This window comes from Myripristis murdjan, chromosome 23, assembly GCF_902150065.1.
Source record: "Myripristis murdjan chromosome 23, fMyrMur1.1, whole genome shotgun sequence".
NCBI lineage: Eukaryota > Metazoa > Chordata > Actinopteri > Holocentriformes > Holocentridae > Myripristis > Myripristis murdjan.
Genome location: NC_044002.1, coordinates 23,315,754 through 23,336,296, shown reverse-complemented (window position 1 = coordinate 23,336,296; position 20,543 = coordinate 23,315,754). Strand labels below are relative to the sequence as shown.

General features: G+C 45.1%; 1 protein-coding gene across 2 annotated transcripts in view; it reads right to left on the bottom strand.

The window, feature by feature from the left end:
* Positions 1–1,368: 1,368 nt before the first annotated feature.
* slc38a4 (solute carrier family 38 member 4) overlaps positions 1,369–20,543 on the bottom strand; it is a 62,706-nt gene continuing 43,531 nt past the window's right edge. For both annotated transcript variants that reach the window (XM_030045968.1, XM_030045967.1), the window contains exons 14-16: positions 10,649–10,793; positions 8,018–8,115; positions 1,369–6,811 (exon numbers count right to left, since the gene is read on the bottom strand). In XM_030045968.1, coding sequence (XP_029901828.1) covers positions 6,716–6,811; positions 8,018–8,115; positions 10,649–10,793 — 339 coding nt within the window. In that variant the 3' untranslated portion in view covers positions 1,369–6,715. The remainder of the gene's footprint in view (positions 6,812–8,017; positions 8,116–10,648; positions 10,794–20,543) is intronic.

Genomic DNA, 20,543 nt, shown 5'->3' with positions numbered 1-20,543 from the left:
CTTGCGAATAGCAGTTACTCTGATGTATTGCTCATTAACTTGGTGCTGCTGGTAGCAATATACCAACAAAAATATTAGAACGGGAAAAAGATGGCTCGCTCCAGTGCCGGCTTTACTAATGTCGCCGACGACTCTACCTATGACGCCGATAAAATCCTGCGGGTATCCCTCCGGTAAACAACCGCTGCCGGCGTCCCTCCGGCCGCTAGCGGCGCCCCTCCAACAGATGGCGCCCTAGGCCTGCCTATACCGCCTATGCCCAAAGCCGGCTCTGGCTCGCTCCATTCATTTTGCGTAAACAGGAAGTAATACTGATGTCAGATGCCGGCCAGCCCAACAACTCAGCGTAACCAAAGCAAAATGAGCCGCGGAAGTGCATGGGGAGTTGATGCGTCCTCTAATGAGAAGAATAAATTTCCCCTGTATGTTTGTCTTGTAAAGTCCGTTACTCTATTTGCAGTGTGAAACCAAACCAACCGGACCAAATGTGTTACAATGTAACAGAATTACGGAGTTTGGTTCGGACCTTGGTTCGGACTTTCAGGTGTGAAAACGCCCTTATACTGACATTGGTAACCATGGTTACCTGGGTTACACGAGGCTCTCGATGTACCAACCCCAACCTGTGGTCACGAGCTCTGGGTGGTGACCGAGAGAACGAGGTCACGGACACAAGCAGCAGAGAAGGGTTTCCTCGGCAGGGTGGCCGGGTGCAGTCCCTTAAGGAGAGGCTGAGGAGCTCCGAGTAGAACCGCTGCTCCTCCGCCTTGGAAGGAGCCAGTCGAGGTGGTTCAGGCATCTAGTCAGGATCCCGGTGGAGGTGTTCAGATCACGTCCACCTGGGAGGAGACCCCGGGGCCGACCCAGGACACGCTGGGACACAAACTACGTCTCCCGGCTGGCCTGGGAACGCCTCGGGATCCCCCAGGAGGAGCTGGTGGACGTGGCTCTGGAAAAGACCACCTGGGCCGACCTCCTCAGCTGCTGCTGCCGTGACCCGGTTCCAGATCAGCAGCAGGAAATGAAGAGGAAGAAGAAGATGCCGTTGTTTTACGGCTGCAGCATCAACATCAAACAGAAAAGATCTACTTGTGCATCGTTTTATACGATTTCCCTGGATGTCAGCAACATGTGTTTGGGATCTTTGGAAACCTCGGGATCTGCACTGGAATTTAAAATAAAGTTCTGCAGGTGGGAACAAAAGCTCGGCTGTGTGACAAGCAGCAGACCTGAAGAGGCTAAAATGTACTGTTAGCTTGCTTGGACTAAAAGGCTTTAAAGTCACAGTTTAGACCAGATTTTTTGTTTTCCTTTTAAAGATGAGCAGCTTTACCAGCATCATACAAAAAACAACACCACAAAAATGTCTGAATTTCACATTTTTATTGTTCATGATAATGAAACAGGTTCACCGATACAAAAAAAATCCCCTTTGGGCAAAATTACAAATCTGAATGTTCATGTTGATCCACAGGAAGCAGAGACATCACAAACGGTGGGGAGCATAGAGCCAGAGTCCGAGTAGAAAAATAAGGCAGGTGGCTTTGAGGGGGTGGGGGTCGCACTTTGTGTACAGCTCTGTACGAAACCCTGTCAGAGTAAAAGCCTGCGAGGCGCAGACCAGACACAGGTGGCGCTGGCCTGGCCTCAGCCGGCGACAGCACGATACAGTACGGTTTGGCTCAAAGGTGCGACAGAGGCGAAGATATCGGAAGTTATCCTGAAGAAAGAGGGAAAAACGCTTCCAGACTGGGTACCTGAGACACTAAAGGGGGGTGCGGCGTGGCGCTCACAACAACGCCGTAAAAACCTGCCGCCTCTGGTCCTTCATTGTAAGACGAGCCCTTTAGAAAGATGAAACCCCGACGTGAGGAAGGGACAATCAAAGGTCTTGCATGAACTGCCGCGGTGTGGAAATCAGCCGCTGGTGGCAGAGATGCTAACAAGGCTGCAGGCCGACGTTTGTCAGGGGAAAAAACAGAAAGCCATGTTCTGTAAACATTCACATCAGGGGCTTTCAGATCATGAAGATCGCTGCGCCTTCAATGGGCCACGGAAAGCTTAACTTCAAGTAGAAATCATACAAAAAAAGCTTTTTTTCTGTGACAGTAGTGATGAACAGCGTGGGCCACGACACGAGGCATTACACCACAACTCTACTGTGATTGTCCAGGAAGAGCCACCGCTCTGCACAAAACCCTGTAACGTAGGAATTTAAGCTGTGTTGAGGTTTGCACTTGCAGAAAACGTTCCTGTGCCAGTGCTTAAAGGAATACTCCAATGTTTTGGCCTAAATCCCCCTTTTCCTGACTTCCCAGGACCGAGACAAGATGTTCGATATCATTTTCACCTCTGTACATCCAGTGGTTTGTTTATATAGGTAGCATTTCATATTAGCTTAGCATAAAGACTTGAAGTCTATGGGAGTCGTTAGCCTGGCTCCGTCAAAGTACTAAAATAAACCTTACAGCAGCTCTGAAGCTGCAGCCTATTAGTCAAGTTACAAATGCACATGATCCACTGTGTAAATAAGAGCCTCAGAGCTGGGGTTAGGTGGGTTAGATTTTCACTTTGAGAGCCAGGCTAACGACTCCCATAGACTTCAAGTCTTTATGCTAAGCTAACAGGAAATGCTACCCATAGAAACTGAAAATGATACCGAACATCGAGTCTCAGTCTGGGGAAGTCGGTAAAATGGTATTTCGCCAAATTCCTTTAAGGTACAAAACTAAAATGAATCATGAAACTGAAACAGTGAAGGAGCCATTTTTAGCTTTTCCTTTTTTTAAAAACAGGCTTGTAGGATGATCTGTCTCTTCCTGGAGGAAACTAGAAACTTCCTGTAGTTTGGTGACTGATCCAGCACATCGGTGTTGCCAGGACTGTTTTTTTTTTTTTTTTTTTTTTGGAAATGAATTCCACGCCGACGCCTGCGGTTTTGATTTCAGCCAAGATTTAGCTCTCTCCGCCCACACGGCAGCGGCCAGGCTTACACGGCACGACAGGAACTCTGGGACTATTTTCTCGACGCGGGCTGGTGAATCCGACGACGTGCGTTCGTCGTGATGCGACACATTACCGTTAAAACATGAAGAGGGGTATAGAGAGACCAGATTTTCTACAAATATACAGGCATCGATAAAGAAAAAAGAGAAACTAATGTCATACAGCAAACAAAAAAAGAATAATCTAATGCACATTTCATATATATATTTATATATATACTAAAACAACCACTGGATTGCAGAAGACTTGTAAGGCAGAATCCCCCAACAACCCCGTCACAGACAGTGAGTGTCAGTGTACCATAAAATAAAGATTATTTACAAAGCATATACATTTGTCCAAAAAGACCATGTTTGTAATCCAAAACATGCACATAATACACTATTTCATTTGAAATATCTATTTGTTTCGTGTACGTAGATCCGCAAAGGATCTGTAAAACGTTGTTGTCCACTTTGGCTGGCTGCGTTCGTGACACGCCGACGGTTCAGGAGGGGAGAAAAGGGTTTAAAAAAGCGGAGAATAACTTTTTTTTTTCTCTATTTTGAGACGTAGAAATTATCATAAGAGGTGATTTTATAAGTACATATTCCAAAAAGGCACAATTTGGGGAAAAAAAATCCCCGTTCATCAGCAGGGAAGTTTTATCTGATTAAAACTTTTATGAGGGAAAAAAGGCATCAAGAAATTTGTGTTGGTGTCCAAAGATTTTGACGATATGTGAACACACACACACACACATGAATAACACCCAGATTACATAACAGATTATTGTCCGAGTTGGGTAATAACTGGGTGTTGAACAAAAAAACAAAAAAACAAACAGGAGGTAACTTGAGTTTATCAGAAATACCTGGAACTGTGTGTGTGTGTGTGTGTGTGTGTGTGTGTGCGAGCGATCTTATCTAATCAACATGTACACCTGCTCCTCGATTACACTGTAAAAAAAACAGAGGCCACAGTGCTTAAAAAAAAAAAAAAAAAAAAAAAAAAAAAAAATCAACTTTGACCCTTTCAAAAATAATAAAACAACAAGCATCTAAAAACATTCATAAGTTAGAAAAGGAAAGAAATCAGAGTTTGAGCTTCTGGGTGAAAAGAAAGAAAAATAAAAATCACAGTTTGAGATCGACATGTTTTTTTTTCCATGATGATGAAGTGTAGGACTCTTTAGTGAACGCTGAAGGGACCCTCCTCGAGAGCACGAGCCCGGGAACATCGGACCGAAGGAGCGGGCCGAGGAACGCCGCGCCTCCATGACCAACGTCCAATGAAATCTGTCGTGTCGTTAAGCGCGTTGAGGTAGGCGGAGCAAAGAGGCGCTCGCTCTCGAGTTCAAAACCAGTAACGACAAAAAACGGCATCGCCCCGACACACACACACACACGCTTCACGTACGACCGCGTCCGGAACCGCCCAAACACGACCGCGCCGTCCTAACAGCCGCCGTAGAGAGGAAGTGAGGTCCGACAAGCGTATCCCACAATTCATCAGGAGGTACGGCGCCGGAATTAAGACGATGTGGGTGGAAATTATACGAGATTACACCACATCTGTCTGGGTGGATACTCTGTTCTGATTGGCTGGCAGGTGTGCACCGTACTGCAGCTTTGATCACCGGTCTAAATTCATCTGCAACCCGGCGTGTAACCATGGCAACATTAAAAAAAAAAAAAAAAAAAAAAAAAATCACAGCTGAGTTATCGATTTGATAAAATAAATGATTTTTTTAATATCGTTTTCCCTCTCGTCTTTACATTGACCGTGGAACAAGTGTGATAATCGGCGAGTCGGTGTGTGTTTGACGGTTTTCAGGCACTTTGGAAGCAGCCGTGGTTTTTTTTGCCTCCACGTTGTGTGTTAAAAGCATCACACACACACACACACACCTACGAGCTGATTATCCCTCACTTGTTGCAGCCTGCATTGCTGCACGGTGTGTCCTCAACCAATTAGAGCAAATGGGATTTAATTATTACTTTATTATTCGCTCCCATTTTTATTTGCTTATGCGTAGACGTGTTTATGCATGATTTTGGTCAAAGCTGCTGTTTTAAATGGGCCTTTAATTGACGTGTTTATTTGGAAAATGTACCCCGTAACTGCTCCTGCAACGCCGAACATCATCTTCACGTCTGTTTCTCTGCACTTTTGCCCAAATTCCCGGGAATACGCGAAACACAGGGAGCTCAAAGCGTTGGGTATCGGGACGAAGGCTTGGTTTCTGTGAACGCCTGTCGGGGAGCGTCCCTTCAGCGAGGACAGCGGGCACTTATGGCACTTGATGATCGATTCCCACTGGGGCTTAAAAAAAAAAAAAAAAAAAAACTAAATTTGGCTAAAACATCGTGAATCCTGATTACTTTTCAAGACACTTCTGCTCAAACTTATACTCGACGGTGTCAATTTTGGCATCGTGCATTTACATACTGACGATTTTCTGCTGCAACGGTCAATCTGAATTAATTTAATTAAACCATTGCACCATTTTTAATTACTTTTTCCCCTAAACTTGGTCAATAAATTTGCCTTTTTTTATTTTTTCCACTAATTTTGCCCGTTATTAAGCCATGATGCGTGATGAGGACAGGGTTAGCGGTGCAGCCCCACACATCTCTCTGATCGATGAGCTTCAAGGAAAAGAAAGAAAAGAAAGGAAAGAGAGAAAAGAGAGCGAGCGAGAGGAGCAGGACCGTATGTACAACACTCACTTCAGTTCATTTCAGTAGATACACTTAATTATGTACATTCAAAACCTTAACCACCTCTGTGACAGTAATACTGAAGGCAGACGCTTCTGATTGGCCGAGCCAGGAAGATCACTTCGCCGGGAGTGAAACAACATCTAGCACAAACCCACAGACGTGTGTGTGTGTGTGTGTGTGTGTGTGTGTGAGAGAGTCTCCCCAATTCCTGATGAATTTCTAACACTTTGAGGGGAGTCTCTTATCTCGTCGTGACAAAATCTGCGAGCACTGATGAGAAAAGGGGTTGTAGGCATGTTTGATGTGTGTGTGTGTGTGTGTGTGTGTGTGTGTGTGTGTGTGTGTGTGTTACATCTTGACACAAAGTGAAACACGATGCTAGAAGTGCTCCTTGTTTTTCGCGGACAGACTCCGACTCTCCGTGTCTCCTTCAAGTGCACAGAGGGCTGCGGGACTTTGCGGCGTCTCGCCCACAGATCTGCCTACGGCGAGGGCCGGCCGACAGATACTTGTTCTTCATAGCTGGAAATGATGATGGTGATGATGATGATGAGGATGATGAGGATGAAGATGACGGCAGGCTATCGTGGTGGCATGCTAGACCACAGTCCATTTTGTTCTTGTTTTTGTTTTGTTTTTTTATGTCCCTCCGTTTTTGCTTTTTGATTCTCTCGTTTGAGATGGTGCCATAATCTTTACAGCAACAAAAAAAGAAAAAAAAAAGAAAAAAAAAAAAGAGAAACAGTGATTAAAAATGTTTAAAAAAGAGCTGAAAGATTCCCTCCTCTAATACTTTGTGGGGAAAACGGAGGCGGTGTGAACCCGGCCTGATTCGGGAGGTTCGGCGCGATTCCCCAAAACGCTGGAGACCAAACTTCACCGGGGAATCTGTCGGGATGCCGCAGGGTGTGTTTGTTTTGCTTTGAGGAGGGGAGGCGGGGCGGGGCGGGGGGTGTCGCAGTTGTGTTGTGAACGTGGGAGGTTGATCTGGGAGGGGAGGGGCTTTAATGGCCGCCGGAGGGGTTGTGGATCCAGTCCATGGCGATGAGCGACAAGCTGCCGATCATGAAGATGATCCCTGTCACCAGGAAGATGGCCGCCTGCAGGGACAGAGATTCACTCAGATGAAGTCGAAGGAGCGACGATGCACGGCGGGGGGTCTGTTAATCCCCCCGGCCCGTGGGATTAAAATCATGAAGACACATCAGTGCATTCAAATAATCTCAATCTGAAGTCATTTAGTCTCATCTTCACTGCTAAAATCCTGTTTTTTTTCTTCAGATAAAGTGAAAAAATCCAGTGCCAGTGGGATGAGATAATCCCACTTTTTTCTGATGTAGTTTCACATTTTTTTCTGGGAACGAGAATAAATGTGTTGAATTAAGGCAGAATAAAAACAGATCTCACTGCTAAAAGTCAAAATCTTACCAAGATTATTTGTCTTATTTCAAGTAAAAATGTCTTATTTCTAGTCAAAATATCTTACTACACTTAAAATAAGACAATAAGCTCAGAAATAACTCGTCTTTAGTAAGCAAGCAAATTTTTACTTGTGTCACAGGTAAAAATTTGCTTGTTCCATTGGCAAAATTTGTTTCTTGTTTCAAACTAATTTTCACTTGTTTCAAGTAAATTTTCACTTGAAACAGGTGAAAATTGTCTAAAGACAAGTTACTTCTGTGCTGATCATGTCTTATTTTAAGTGTAATGAGATATTTTGACTAGAAATAAGACATTTTGACTTGAAATAAGACAAATAATCTTGGTAAGATTTTGACTTTTTGCAGATCAGCCACTAGAACCAAGAACAAGTCAAGATTATCTCATCCCACTGGTAGATTATGTCATTTGTTGGGAAAAAAAAAAAATATATATAGGATTTCAACACTGAAAATGAGACTGGATGATGATTTCAGATTGAGTTTTTTTTTGTTTTGTTTGTTTTTTTTACAGTGTGTTGGGGAAGCACCAGAATGAAAACCGGCTTTGTAAGAAAAACTGATGAGAAACTGCTGAAGTGCTGCTTTTCGGGAACTGAAACATAAATACATCAAACTGAGGGAGGAAACACTGGCAAGTTTATGATAAAGTGAGCTCTGTCTCTCCCTCACTGCCTGTGTGTGTGTGTGTGTGTGTGTGTGTGTGTGTGAGAGAGACAGAGGGTGTGTGCGGTGAGCTTGGAAGCACATGAGCAGCATCGTGTGTGTAATTACACGTCTGTGTGTGCGCTTGTTTGCACGTGCGAGACTTGTCTTTGACTTTGGACAACATCAGTGTGTGTGTGTGTGTGTGTGTGTGTCACTCACTCCAATTTTCTGCGGCGAGCGCAGCGGCAGCGACTTGACGAGGCGCAGGTAGAAGGCGGCCGGCAGGATGAAGATGAGCATGGTGGCTGCCGAGGCGCCTGCAGCAAAACAAAAAGCAGACAGAAAACATTCAGGCTGCTTTCCTTCACGTCGTTTATTAAAATAATCTCTAAAATAATCTCTGCTCATCAATATCACACATTTAGAGGGAAACATCCCTTTGTGCCTCAAAAGGAGCTCGAAATAAAAACGTGCAGATCTACGAAAATACAAACAGACTTGAGACCAGAGCTCTGTTCACACGACCAGGACGTCCTGAATATTGTACCGCATTTCATAATTTAACCATGAAATAAAAACATTTTTTCAGTGAATCTCTTAGTAGCAGTAAAATCTCTCTCTCTCTTTTTTCTGGAGAGGAGTGTGAAAACGCCTCTCTAGTGACAAACTGTGACCAGAAACAGAGGAAAACCACATTTTCTAAGAAGCTGGATTTATTTATGTGTGATATTTTCTTTTTCTTTTCTTTTTTTTTTTGGGCTTTGTTGAAATACAGCTTCAGTTCCTAGAAGAGACGTTCATTTCTAAAAAAAAACCCTGAAATATATACTTTTAAAAAGGTGGATCTTAAAGTGAACTGGTGGTTTTGAATTCCCAAATTTGCATGAAAAAAAAAAAAAAAAAAAAAAGACGATTTCCAGAGGAGTTTTAAAGCTCCGGGGGGAAAAAACACAACGTCAGCAGGATTTCCCGCAGATATTTCCTCGTTTACAGTTTGTCACGAACGCCTCACGCGGCTGCACGACCGACACCGGCCGGCACTTTAAGCCCCCGTGAGGTCAGAGGAGCGACCCTGAAGTGACGGCGCTAATCGGAGCTCGACCCCCCCCGTCCCGTCCGGCTCCACCTCGCCCTCATCTGAGCTTTCTTTCCGTTTTCCACGTCCTCTGCTTTTACACTGTTTTGTTTATCGTGTCTCCAACTCGTGTCAAGTCACAAGTTGGAGCTATAATAATCTAGAATAATCTGTGAACAAAATGAGAATTCAGACGCTCATCACATAATTAAAATAAATTAAAATAAAATCCTAAAAACGATGAAGCAGAGGACAATTTATGCGCCAATAATTAGCAGCTGCCTTGGGAGTCGTGGACTGTCGGACTTTCCCACCGGCACCCGAACGCAGCGTGAAGGTTTTTAAAGGAAACTGTTTTCGTCTAAAAGGTGGAAAAGCTCAGATCCGGTTCATCGAGAAACTCTGATCGGCTGATTAGAGCCAAGGATGTTGAGTCCGCCTGTCTGTGACCTTCTGAGGAATCTGAACGTGCTGCCAGGTGAAATATTTCCGGCGTCTTCCTGGAACAAAGTAAAATTCACGGCAAGAGGATCTGAACCACAGCGCTGCTTTGTTTGAAACCTGCAGGACCGGCTGGTGTCTTTAAAGGAACACTCCAACATTTTGGGCCAAATCCCCCTCTTTCCGACTTCCCCAGACTGAGACCACCATTTCCACCTCTGGATGTCCAGTGGTTCGGTTCCTAAGGGTAGCATCTGATGTTAGCTTAGCATAAACACTTGAAGTCTATGGGAGTTGTTAGCCTGGCTCCATCAAAGTGGAAAAAATAAACCTCACAGCCACTCTGGAGCTGTCTTATTTACACCGTGGATCACGCGGATTTCTAATTTGACTAATAGGCTAATGACTCCCATAGACCTCAAGTCTTTATGCTAAACTAACACGAAATGCTACCCCATAGGAAATGTCATCTGGTCTCAATCTGGGGAAGACTGAAAAATACACTGCAAAAACGCAAAATCTTACCAAGATTATTTGTCTTATTTCAAGTCTGCTATGTTTTATTTCTAGTCAAAATATCTCATTACACTTAAAATAAGACATGATCACCTCAGAAGTAAATTGTTTTTAGACAATTTTTACTTGTTTTAAGTGAAAATTCACTTGAAACAAGTGAAAATTTGCTTGTTTCATTGGCAAAATTTGCCAGTGGAAAAAGTGAAAATTCACTTGAAATAAGTGAAAATTAGCTAGAAACAAGAAACAAATTTTGCCAATGAAACAAGCAAATTTTCACTTGAAACAAGTGACAATTGTCTAAAAACAAGTTACTTCTGAGGTGATCATGTCTTATTTTAAGTGTAATGAGATATTTTGACTAGTAATAAGACATTTTTGACTTGAAATAAGACAAATAATCTTGGTAAGATTTTGAGTTTTTGCAGTGTACAATTTTGGCCAAAACGTTGGAGTATTCCTTTCAATCGGGATTTAAAAAAAGAAAATTGTCTCCATCTTTGGTGCTGAACGCTCAGAGCTGCACTTTGCAGAGATCGCCTGTCAATCACACAGAGTGGGCGGGGCTTGGATTCCCTGTCGATGAAGCTTTAGTTTCTCGTTTCTGTTCAGCCACAGTGGTGATCGCTGCTCCTGCTGACCACCCAGCTCTTCTTCTTCTTCTGTTTAGCGTTTAGAACGGCCAATGGGAGGAGATTTGAATGTCAGAGATTAGAGCTTTTACAGCCACTGCAGGGACATTTTCTTCATCCCACAGGGAGGTCGGAGGTCGGAGGTCGGGGTCAAAGGTCGGAGGCCTGGAGGGAGGCGGGACTCACCGATGAAGCCGAAGATGTCTCGGATGGTGGGGACGAAGATGACCAACATGTTGTTGAAGGCCAGGATGGCGGCGGCGATCAGCAGGTGTCGAGTCCAGCTGAACTCCCGGCCGCTGAACAGCAGCGTGGTGATGGAGGAGCGGATCTGACAACACAAACAAACAAAAACAAAACAACAACACATGAGGAGAGGCGCTTCACAAACCCGTGAGACAAAACGCCTCGGTTTGATCAGACGAATTCAGTCAGATTGGTTCACGATTCTTGACGAAATCATGAAATCATGAAATGATGCTTGTCGAGCAGTGACAGAGATAACAGACAGGAGTGTGTGTGTGTGTGTGTGTGTGTGTGTGTGTGTGTATGTGTGTGTGTAACTACAACTATCAGTGAGCTGCTGAGTAAAATTCAATTTAATAATCTTTTTTTGGAACAGTTCAATGTGAGTTTGTAAACCATGATCACAGTAAAAATATATTATATGCATTAAACACTATGCAGCTATGCTTTTTCTTCTGAAATGGAAAAAAATTAGTGAAACCATTAATCCAATTAATCTAACAAAACACACAAGTTGTGAGTAGTATTCTGTTGCATCACCACAATGTTTTTTTTTTTTTTTTAAACTGTAATTGGTCGAATTCGAAACATGTTCTTATCGATTCAGGTCCATGTAGTCGGATCGAGGAAACTTTACTCGACGTTTCAGGGCAGCGAGTGGATCTTTCAAAAACAGTTTTCAGTTTCCTTTCACATCGTCATCTTCACTTGGACGCACTCGACAACCTTTGATTCTGCCTGGAGGTTTTTTTTTTTTTTTTCCCTCAAGATTGCATTCAGATGTCTGTCTCAAGCTGTTAAAGTCAAACTGACTGGATTTCTTTCAAAAACACGAGGAAAAGGCGACAAGCAAATTAGCGAGCAGTGACCAGGAAAAAAAAAGACCAAAAAAAAAAAAAAAAAAAAAATTGGCAAAAACTAGCAAAATATTACTGGAAAATGGCAAAAGCCCTATTTAAAGTTACTGTATATGTAAATATACAGTATATTTCAAATTAAATCATCTAAAGATAACTGACCTTCACTTTCAGGCTCAGTGCTTTGGCATCATGTTATCTGTTCATTTTATTTCTTTTATTTCACTGTACAGACGGCACTTATAACAGGTGTAGTGGGCCTTGTTGTCGTCACTGTGTTGATTCTTTAATTTATTGTTAATATTTACGTGTCTAAAGTTTTGTTAACTTTCATGTTTGGTGGCTGAGGGCGCCGCTGAAAACCAGACGGAGCATCTCAAAGCGGCTCATCCTCTAATTACATTCCTGAAAACTCAGAAAAAAAAAGGATGAATAAAAGATGCGTCTGGCTTTGGGAAGTGCGTTCTGACCCGTCGCCGGAGGAAAATGAAAGCCAGTGTTGGCGCGGCGCAGAGACGATGCGACGGGTCGGCATCCTCGCCGCCTGTCTCTGTCGAAGAAACAAAGCATTAACAACAACAACAGCAGTCTGCACGTCTGCTGGCCTGCGCCCCGGGCCGCTTCCCACACTTGGCCGCTGACTGAAGTGTGTCAAGTGCTATGCGAGTGTGTGTGTGTGTGTGTGTGTGTGTGTGTGTGTGTGTGTGTGTGAGGGAGGGAGAAGGAAACAGAGCCAGAGGTGTAGAGGCTCAGAGCGGCAGGCCACCGGCTAAGACGCTGGGTGCCGGAGCTAAAGCCTCACTGGGTGAAAGGTCGCAGCGTATCAGGTGAAACCTGAGGCGCCGTGGGCTTGACGACCAACAGGGGGGAAGGTTAAAGTGGGCGGGGCTTGTGGCGCCCATTCAACAAGCCGGGGGGATTAACTCCTGCAGCGCAACGGAGCCATGGGATTGCATCAGCCGGTAGTGAGGAGGCGTGTCTTTACCCGAAAGCCACTATTGTCACTTGCAGTTGACTATTTTTTCCTGCCCAGGCGCTCTCGCTTCCTCTTCTGCTCACTGATGACCCTGTGCGTGTGTGTGTATGTGTGTGTGTGTGTGTGTGTGTGTGTGTGTGTGTGTGAGCTGTAAGGCTGACAGTGACGGCTGGTTTGCAAAACTCAAAGTTTCAAAACAGTGGAGGTGATTGAGGGCAGCTGTGCAGGTGGAGAATGAAGAGCGAGGAGAAAAAACACAAAAAAACTTGTTCTGGGTAGCTGATCTGAGCAAGACGGGGCTCGTGCACTAAGGGCCAGACTCTCAGTCTAAACAAGTGCAGATTATTTGGTCAGCCACCTTGATGTTGTTAAAAAAAAAAAAAAAAAAAAAAAGAAAAGAAAAAAAAAAGCCTGTCAGTTTTTAAAAAATTGGCTTCAGGCTGCAGTTTAGTAAAAAGCAAACATGATGCATCCATTTCTTTAAAGCCACGTGTTTTTGCACTAAACGTGGATCTTTCTGACATCTCACACGCAGCATAACTCAAAATTTTACTCAACATTTTTTGCTAAATGCTCAGCATTTCCCAGAGATCGCCTGTCAATCAAACAGAGAGGAGGGGCGGGACTTGAAATTCCAGTTGATGGAGTTTGACTTGAGTTCACGGCTGCTCGCGCTGACCGGCACAGACAAGCCTGCAGTTTAGTTTCCAAACAGAGGAAAAATCTGAAAGCACATGTGCAGGTGAAGAACGACATGGAAAAAAAAAAAAAAAAAAGTCTAAAAGCAGAAAAAAAAAAACTTCATTTATTTAGTTCATCTGGCCCGGCTTGTGCAATCTGTTCTCCTCGGAAAGGTTCTGTACTTGGAAGCGAACCAAAGCGCCTCACTTTCCTCCTTTCAAGTCTGACTTAAGGGCGAGCGAGGGCGTTTGGAAGATTTACACCCAGATAGGCGAGTGGTACAGTGGGGGGAAAGAAGAAAAAAAAAATCCTGTTAACTGGATTTTCTGCACTGTCAGAGTGAACCAGGCGACCTTGAGCAGGCCCGTCGAGAGGAGGGGGGGGGGGGGGGGGGGGGGGGGGGGAGGCTACGCCTGCAGTGCTCCCGCCTGGCTGCCAAAAAAGTGTCGCCGCCAAGGCCCAAACCACTTTCTCATCCAAGAAAATGACCATAAATGACCATAAAGCGCCCCCCCCCCCCCCCCCCCCCCCCCCCCCCCCACACCTCCCCCCCGCCCCCGTCCGCCCCTTAAATCCTACAGCTACCCCCGTTCCTCCACCCCGGGCTGTTGCATAATTAGGTCGGCTCGGAAAACTAGAGCTCGGACGCGACATTTCTCTTCAAAGCGCCAAAGTATTCGGCGCCCAGCTGCTACCCGGCGCGAAGCCTTTGGAGTTTGCCGTGCGGTATTTGCACACTTTTTTAAGCTCTTGCCAACACATCAGCCCCCCCTCCTCTCACCCCTGTCACCCCCCCGCCTCATCCCATCCCATCCCATCCCATCCCGCCCGGCCTGGGTGAGATATGTGGCGGCAGGCGGCCTCATATCTTCCCCGCTCCATCTGGGCCCGGCTCAACATTCAAATCTGGTTCTGCAAGTTTGTCCAAAAAGCCTTAAAGCAGACAGAGACACAATCATCAGAAACAGAAAGGAGAGCAAATCTGCCACTGGACGGGCGTTTTTTATTTCATATTGCTCTCCAAATGCTTTCAGCAGGTTATCTTCACATATAGATGCAGAACGACAAAGCTTTCCCCCTAATTTCACTGTTTTTTTTTATGTGACTTTAAAGAATCCGAGCAGTCAAACTGCACTTTTCTGCTCTCATGGTGACTTTATATTAATAGAGGCTATTTTTCCCAGTGTTCTTATTATAATTTTAATTTACTCATTTCAAATATTTGTGTATCTGAATGTGTTTTCAGCTCATACAGGAGCTGAACCGCTGCACTCGCCTGTGTTGATGCCAGTGTTACGCCCCTTTTAAGTAAAATTTACCTCTCTGTTTACATGCAAAGGAACCCTTTTTTACCTTTGAAAGGCATAAATTTGCCTTCCAAGGATGTTTATTAACTAAAAATACATTCAAAAGGAGGGAGGCAGTGTTCAAAGGGGAGTAGAAAAAAAAAAAAAAAGTCCACGTTTTTGACCACACAAGCACTAAACCGCAGGAATTTAGCGATTTACGCACAACCCAGCTGAACTGTGGCTCTGTGATCATCAAATGAAAAGACTCGGTGGCTCAGAAATGTGTAACAAACTCGAGTTTCCGTCTCTACAACCAAAACAAAACCACGAGCAGCAGCAGCAGCAGCAGCAGCAGCAGCAGCGAGGGCTCCTGCAGCTTGACAGCCGTCCAGCAAAACGTGGAGCTGAGCTCTCTAGTGGCGACAGGAGCCGTCTGCAGCCAGCAGCCACTGCGGTCAGGATGCACGGTACAATCAGGAAACCACAGAAAACAGAAACGGACGCTTTCTGTCCGTTTCCTCTGAAATGCTGCAAAAAAAAAAAAAAAAAAAAAAAATCCCCACCGCGACCGCTGCACTCGTTTTCAGTCTCACACTCACCGTTAAAATCTTTGTTTTTCCTTCAACATGTGAAACCGCACAGGAAACAGAAAAAAGTGCCATTATCTCATCGGGCTGGCAGATTGTTTTTCACCTTCTTTGACTAAAAACACGATTTTAGACGCTGAATACGAGGCTGAACGGCTTGTGAATGTGGAGTTTTTTGCAGTGCGTGTAACTGTGGGACGTCCCGAGGTCAAATCGGGCCAGGACCGCTCTCACGTGTCTTCCTCAAAACACTTGAGTCTCTTTCTACTTCTTTCGATAATCTAATGCCCAAATAATAAAAGGTAGAGGCCACGATGAATATTTCCTGCAGTGAACACCACTTCTATCATATTTTAGAGAAATGAAAATGCACACAAAACTTTCCTTACACTGACCAGACAGACAAAAGCCACTTCTGCATTTTGCAAATATTCATTTTTCCCCAATATGGCTGTCACGCAGGAGTCAACTGAGCTGTTTATTGATTTAAATGCAGCATTAAAAGCCAGTCATCCTGTCAAACTCTGCATGTTAACAAGTCATACTCAGTGTTGTAATCTTGTTTTTCTTCACATAAGGTAAAAAAAATCTGCCAGCGAGATAATCCCACTTGTTCCCAGAAAAAATCCTGGAACAAGTGAAACTGCATTGGAAACAAGTACAAAAATATTTAAAAAAAAAAGGCAGAGTAAGGCCGATCGGTGCACTAGGATGGAGAAAATGACACTTGATTTGGGAAAATAGTGGAAAAAAGCTCCTTAACATCGGAAACAAGATTTTTTTTTTACTTTGTTTGAGGAAAACTACGATTTTAACAATTTTTTGCGGCATGTTTAAGGTGAGGAAAAGCCAATTTGGATGAGACTTGAAATACAGGCGTCTGATGTAACCGAGCCGGGAGAAATGTGTGGATTTAAAGTGAATTTGAGAAGGTGAGGGCGAGCGGCGAAGACGAGGCGGCGGCTCTCTCAGGGTTTAAATCACTGTGGCCGAGCCATGAGAACTGGGGCACGTCTGAATGTACATAAAGCCCTTTCATTATGTTCTCCATCCTGGCAAAGTCCTGTGTGATCTGGCCTCCGCTACCCTTCACGTGACTGCACATACACACACACACACACACACACACACACACTTTCACGGCTGAACACGTGTCTCCAAACACACACACACACACAGCTCTCTTAGCCTCATATACTTCCCCTCTGGAGCCAAGGACGGTTGGAGACAAAGCTAATGTTAATCTCTAGCTGATGAAGGTCAGGAGGATTCGAGGCGATATTCTCAAATGTCACATCCTAATGAATCCCGAGGCCTGGAAACTTGGCAGGGCCGCCGTGCGAGCCGGCAGCTCTTTTGATCCGGCTCCTCACACCGTGTACAAGTCGCGCCGTTTAATTTAACGTGAGATTAGCGCTGATCGGAGCTGAGTGCAACCGGGTTTGTGAGTTAAGTAAACCTGGAGCTGCAGTTAGGGCGAAACTTTTGCTGCGGAAATTACAGGAATCGTAGAGGCAAGGGACAAAAAAACAACAAATGGGTTTCTGTGATTTGGTGAGGTTTCCACTCCAACTCCCTTCAGCCCAATGCAGATGATTGAGTTATTGTTTTATGGAGCTCCAACAGTCAAAAACCAGTTCTTTCAAAAACCAGAAACACAGATACCTGCATAATCCACAGCCCTCGGAGGGTAAGAGGTTTTCGGGGAACTATTTTCTGCTGAGAGAACAAACTCCCTCAGAGAGATTGAGCTTGCTGGTGTTTTCTGGCAGGAAATAGATCCCAATGAAACCCCCCAGCCCCCCAGTACTTGGGGTGAAGAGACAGAATGGAAACCTCACCGAATCACACACACAGTTTCTGGACAGACAGACTGCATAGGGATAAATGGGAAAATATATACATATTTTCTTGATTTTGGGTGGACTGTCCCTTTAAATGACGAGAATATATTTTCGAAATTCGTCAGCAGACATTATAATCTTAATTCGACCTCTCACTGCTCACAACTTGGTCAAGAGTTAAGACCATTTAGCATGAACTGAAGGAAGATAGAAGTGAAAGAACATAGAGCTGGAAGAACATAGAGCAGAGAGAACACAGAGCAGAGGTAACATAGAACTAGAAGAACATAGAGTTGAGGGAACATAGAACAGAGGGAACATAGAGTGGAGGGAACATAGAGCTGGAAGAACATAGAGCTGGAAGAGCACAGAGCTGGAAGAACACAGAGCAGAGGTAACACAGAGCTAGAAGAACATAGAGTTGAGGGAACATAGAGTTGAGGGAACATAGAGCTAAGGGAACATAGAGCTGGAAGAACATAGAGCTGGAAGAACATAGTGCTGGAAGAACATAGAGATGAGGGAACATAGAGCTGGAAGAACATAGTGCTGGAAGAACATAGAGTTGAGGGAACATAGAGCTAAGGGAACATAGAGCTGGAAGAACATAGAGTAGAGGGAACATAGAGCTGAGGGAACAGAGCAGAGGGAACACGGAGCGAAGGGAACAGAGCAGAGTGAACATAGAGGAGAGGGAACATAGAGCTGAGGGAACATGGAGCTGGAAGAACATAGAGTTGAGGGAACATAGAGCAGAGGTAACAGAGCTAGATGAAAATAGAGTTGAGGGAACATGGAGCTAAGGGAACATAGAGCTGAGGGAACAGAGCAGAGGGAATATCGAGCTGGAAGAACATAGAGCTTAGGGAACATAGAGCTAAGGGAACATGTAGCTAAGGGAACAGAGCTAAGGGAACATGGAGCTTAAGGAACATAGCACTGGAAGAACGTAGAGCTAAGGGAACACAGAGCTGAGGGAACATGGAGCTGAGGGAACATAGAGCTAAGGGAACACAGAGCTGAGGGAACATGGAGCTGAGGGAACATAGAGCTGGAAGAACATAGAGCTAAGGGAACACAGAGCTGGAAGAACATAGAGCTGAGGGAACATAGAGCTAAGGGAACATAGAGCTGGAAGAACATAGAGCAGAGGGAACAGAGCTGGAAGAACATAGAGCTAGAAGAACATAGAGCAAAGGGAACATACAGCTCAGGGAACACAGAGCTGAAGGAAAACTGGCACACTACCCTGTGTATATATAAAAAAGGCAGATGCAACAAATCTGTGAAGACGTCTGCAGAAAGTCCTGCACTTCGACTCGCTCACTGGTTCAGCGGTTTGGTTTCTGATCTTTCTTCTCTCGCCGAGTCTAACTGGAGACACACTGTCTGACTTTACTCGAGTTCAATCTTCCAACTTGGCAGAGGAGCTAATTAATAAATCAGGACTTCAAGCGCAAAACAAGCAATCTGAATTTTTTTCCCCCATTTCTCCAACAACAGCATCAGTTAAGATCATCTCACACACACACACACACACACACACACACACACACACACACAGATGACTGCAAGAGTCATCAACCACTGAACCTTCCCACCCAAACTATGAGACACTCCTTTTCTTGCTGTACATACACATCCATCCATCCGTCCATCCATCCATTCATACATACATACAAGCCCAAACTGGTTCAGCGACATTACAAGGTGCCGTTTGGTTGATGCTTTTGTCTCCTGGCAGCATCGTGACGGCACATATTTTCAGTATGAGTGGCGGCGCAGGGAAACGAACCCCCGACCCCGCGGCGCTGGGGCCCTGATCGCATTTCAGGGCTTCGGACATTGGGCCTCTCCTCCGTTTCCCCACACTTATCAAGTTTGGTCTCTTTGTGTTACCTCTGCCCTTCTCCCTCTCTCTCTCTCTCTCTCTCTTTCTCTCTCACCATTTCTTTCTGCTTGCTTGCTCACCCCCTTTCTGTGTTTAGTCGAATTCAGGTCAGAATGTGCTTTACCAGCTTTGGATGTATACACACACACACACACACTGCACGCCCGATCGGAGAACAAATGTGAACGGATAAAATTATCCGCTAGTATGTGAAGACTCAAAAGGACATGAGCTGCGTCCTTCCCTGTCGGATATATCAGAAACAGAACCCTATTTGTTAATTTATAGGCCAATAAAGACGATTAAAAGGCATCAAACTGCTGTCCCGAGCCCTTTTTCTCTTCTTTAGGAGCAAGTTTCCTCTTAAATCAGGCTTCCCACAGGCCAAAAAAACCTATGAAAGTTTCTCAGCTTTACTAAATAAGGCCTGAAAAGTTTCATAAGTGAGTGGAGGGTCTTGAAAGTGCTTAATATCAAAAATATATAACCCTAACCCTCCCCGTCTTTCACATCCTGAGGAAAATCCTGTGAGGAGGATTTAGTTTTAAAAGTGACCGATTTGACCAAGATTTGATTTTGACGAGATCAGGAGTGAACGGCGGCTCCTCCATCGTGTCCAATTCTGCACGGCGTCGGTCACATGACGCACCTTGAACGCAACTTGAAGTTCGATCCTGTGAAAAACCACGAGCCGGGTTTGCATCATCTACAGTATCGGCAGCTTCTCCGGCGGAGTTTGGTACAAAGCTGCGGCTGGATGCACAAAAGTTGCATTGTGTGAGGCCAGCCTTGCCCCAAAATCACTGTATTTTGGGTTTTCACCGTGTGACTGAAAACAAACACGGAGCTGCTGTTATGTAACGGTGTAAAATAATAATGAGACGGTTGTGAGAGGCAGAATGGATACAGGAACAGGCCGTGCTTCAGCGGCAGCTCGATTTACCCACATAAACACTGATATTTTCTGCACTACAGGCCCGTCCCAATTTGATTTTTTTATTCCCCTGCCGTCCTGCCCATCGCCTCCACCTCGTCGCAGGATCGCACCACTAACACGCCAAATTCTGTGACCTTGAAAGCCACTGATCGCTTCTTGAACTTCGTCTCTGATGCATTAATTGATCATATTTGCGGCCCGAGGCGAGGGAGTGTGACTCGGCCTCGGGCTCGGTTAGCAGGACGCCGGGCCGGTATGTGGAGCGTTTGGATCGGACGCTGCGGTCAGATAATCTGACATTGTGGTTTCTGCGGAGTTCTCATCCTCCAGGACCCCCCCCCCTCGGCCCCTCCCCCTCCCTCCACCGGCCCACTGGCTCCGCCCCTCCGCCGGAGGTCAGGGTGAGGGTTTTTCCATTGTCCGCTGCGAGCCTCTCGCCTGTAAACTTCCACTGCGGAGTGTGGGATTCACTCTCACATTCCCCTCCGACAGAAAAAAAATAAAAGAATGCAGAGTTTGTGGAGGGGGTGGGGTGTGTGTGCACAGTGTGTGTGTGAGAGAGAGAAGAGAGAGGGAGAGAGAGAGAGAGAGAGAGAGATAGATAGGGGATCAGGTGGGGTGGTGGTGAGAGGGGTGGCTAGTGGCTGAAAGACTGTCCTGAGAGTGGAAAGTCACAAGCTTGATGCCGGGTAACATCCACATCAAAGTTTCCTCTGGTGTCGAGTCACTCGGGATAAAAAGCACCAGCCACATGACAAGTGCTCACACACACA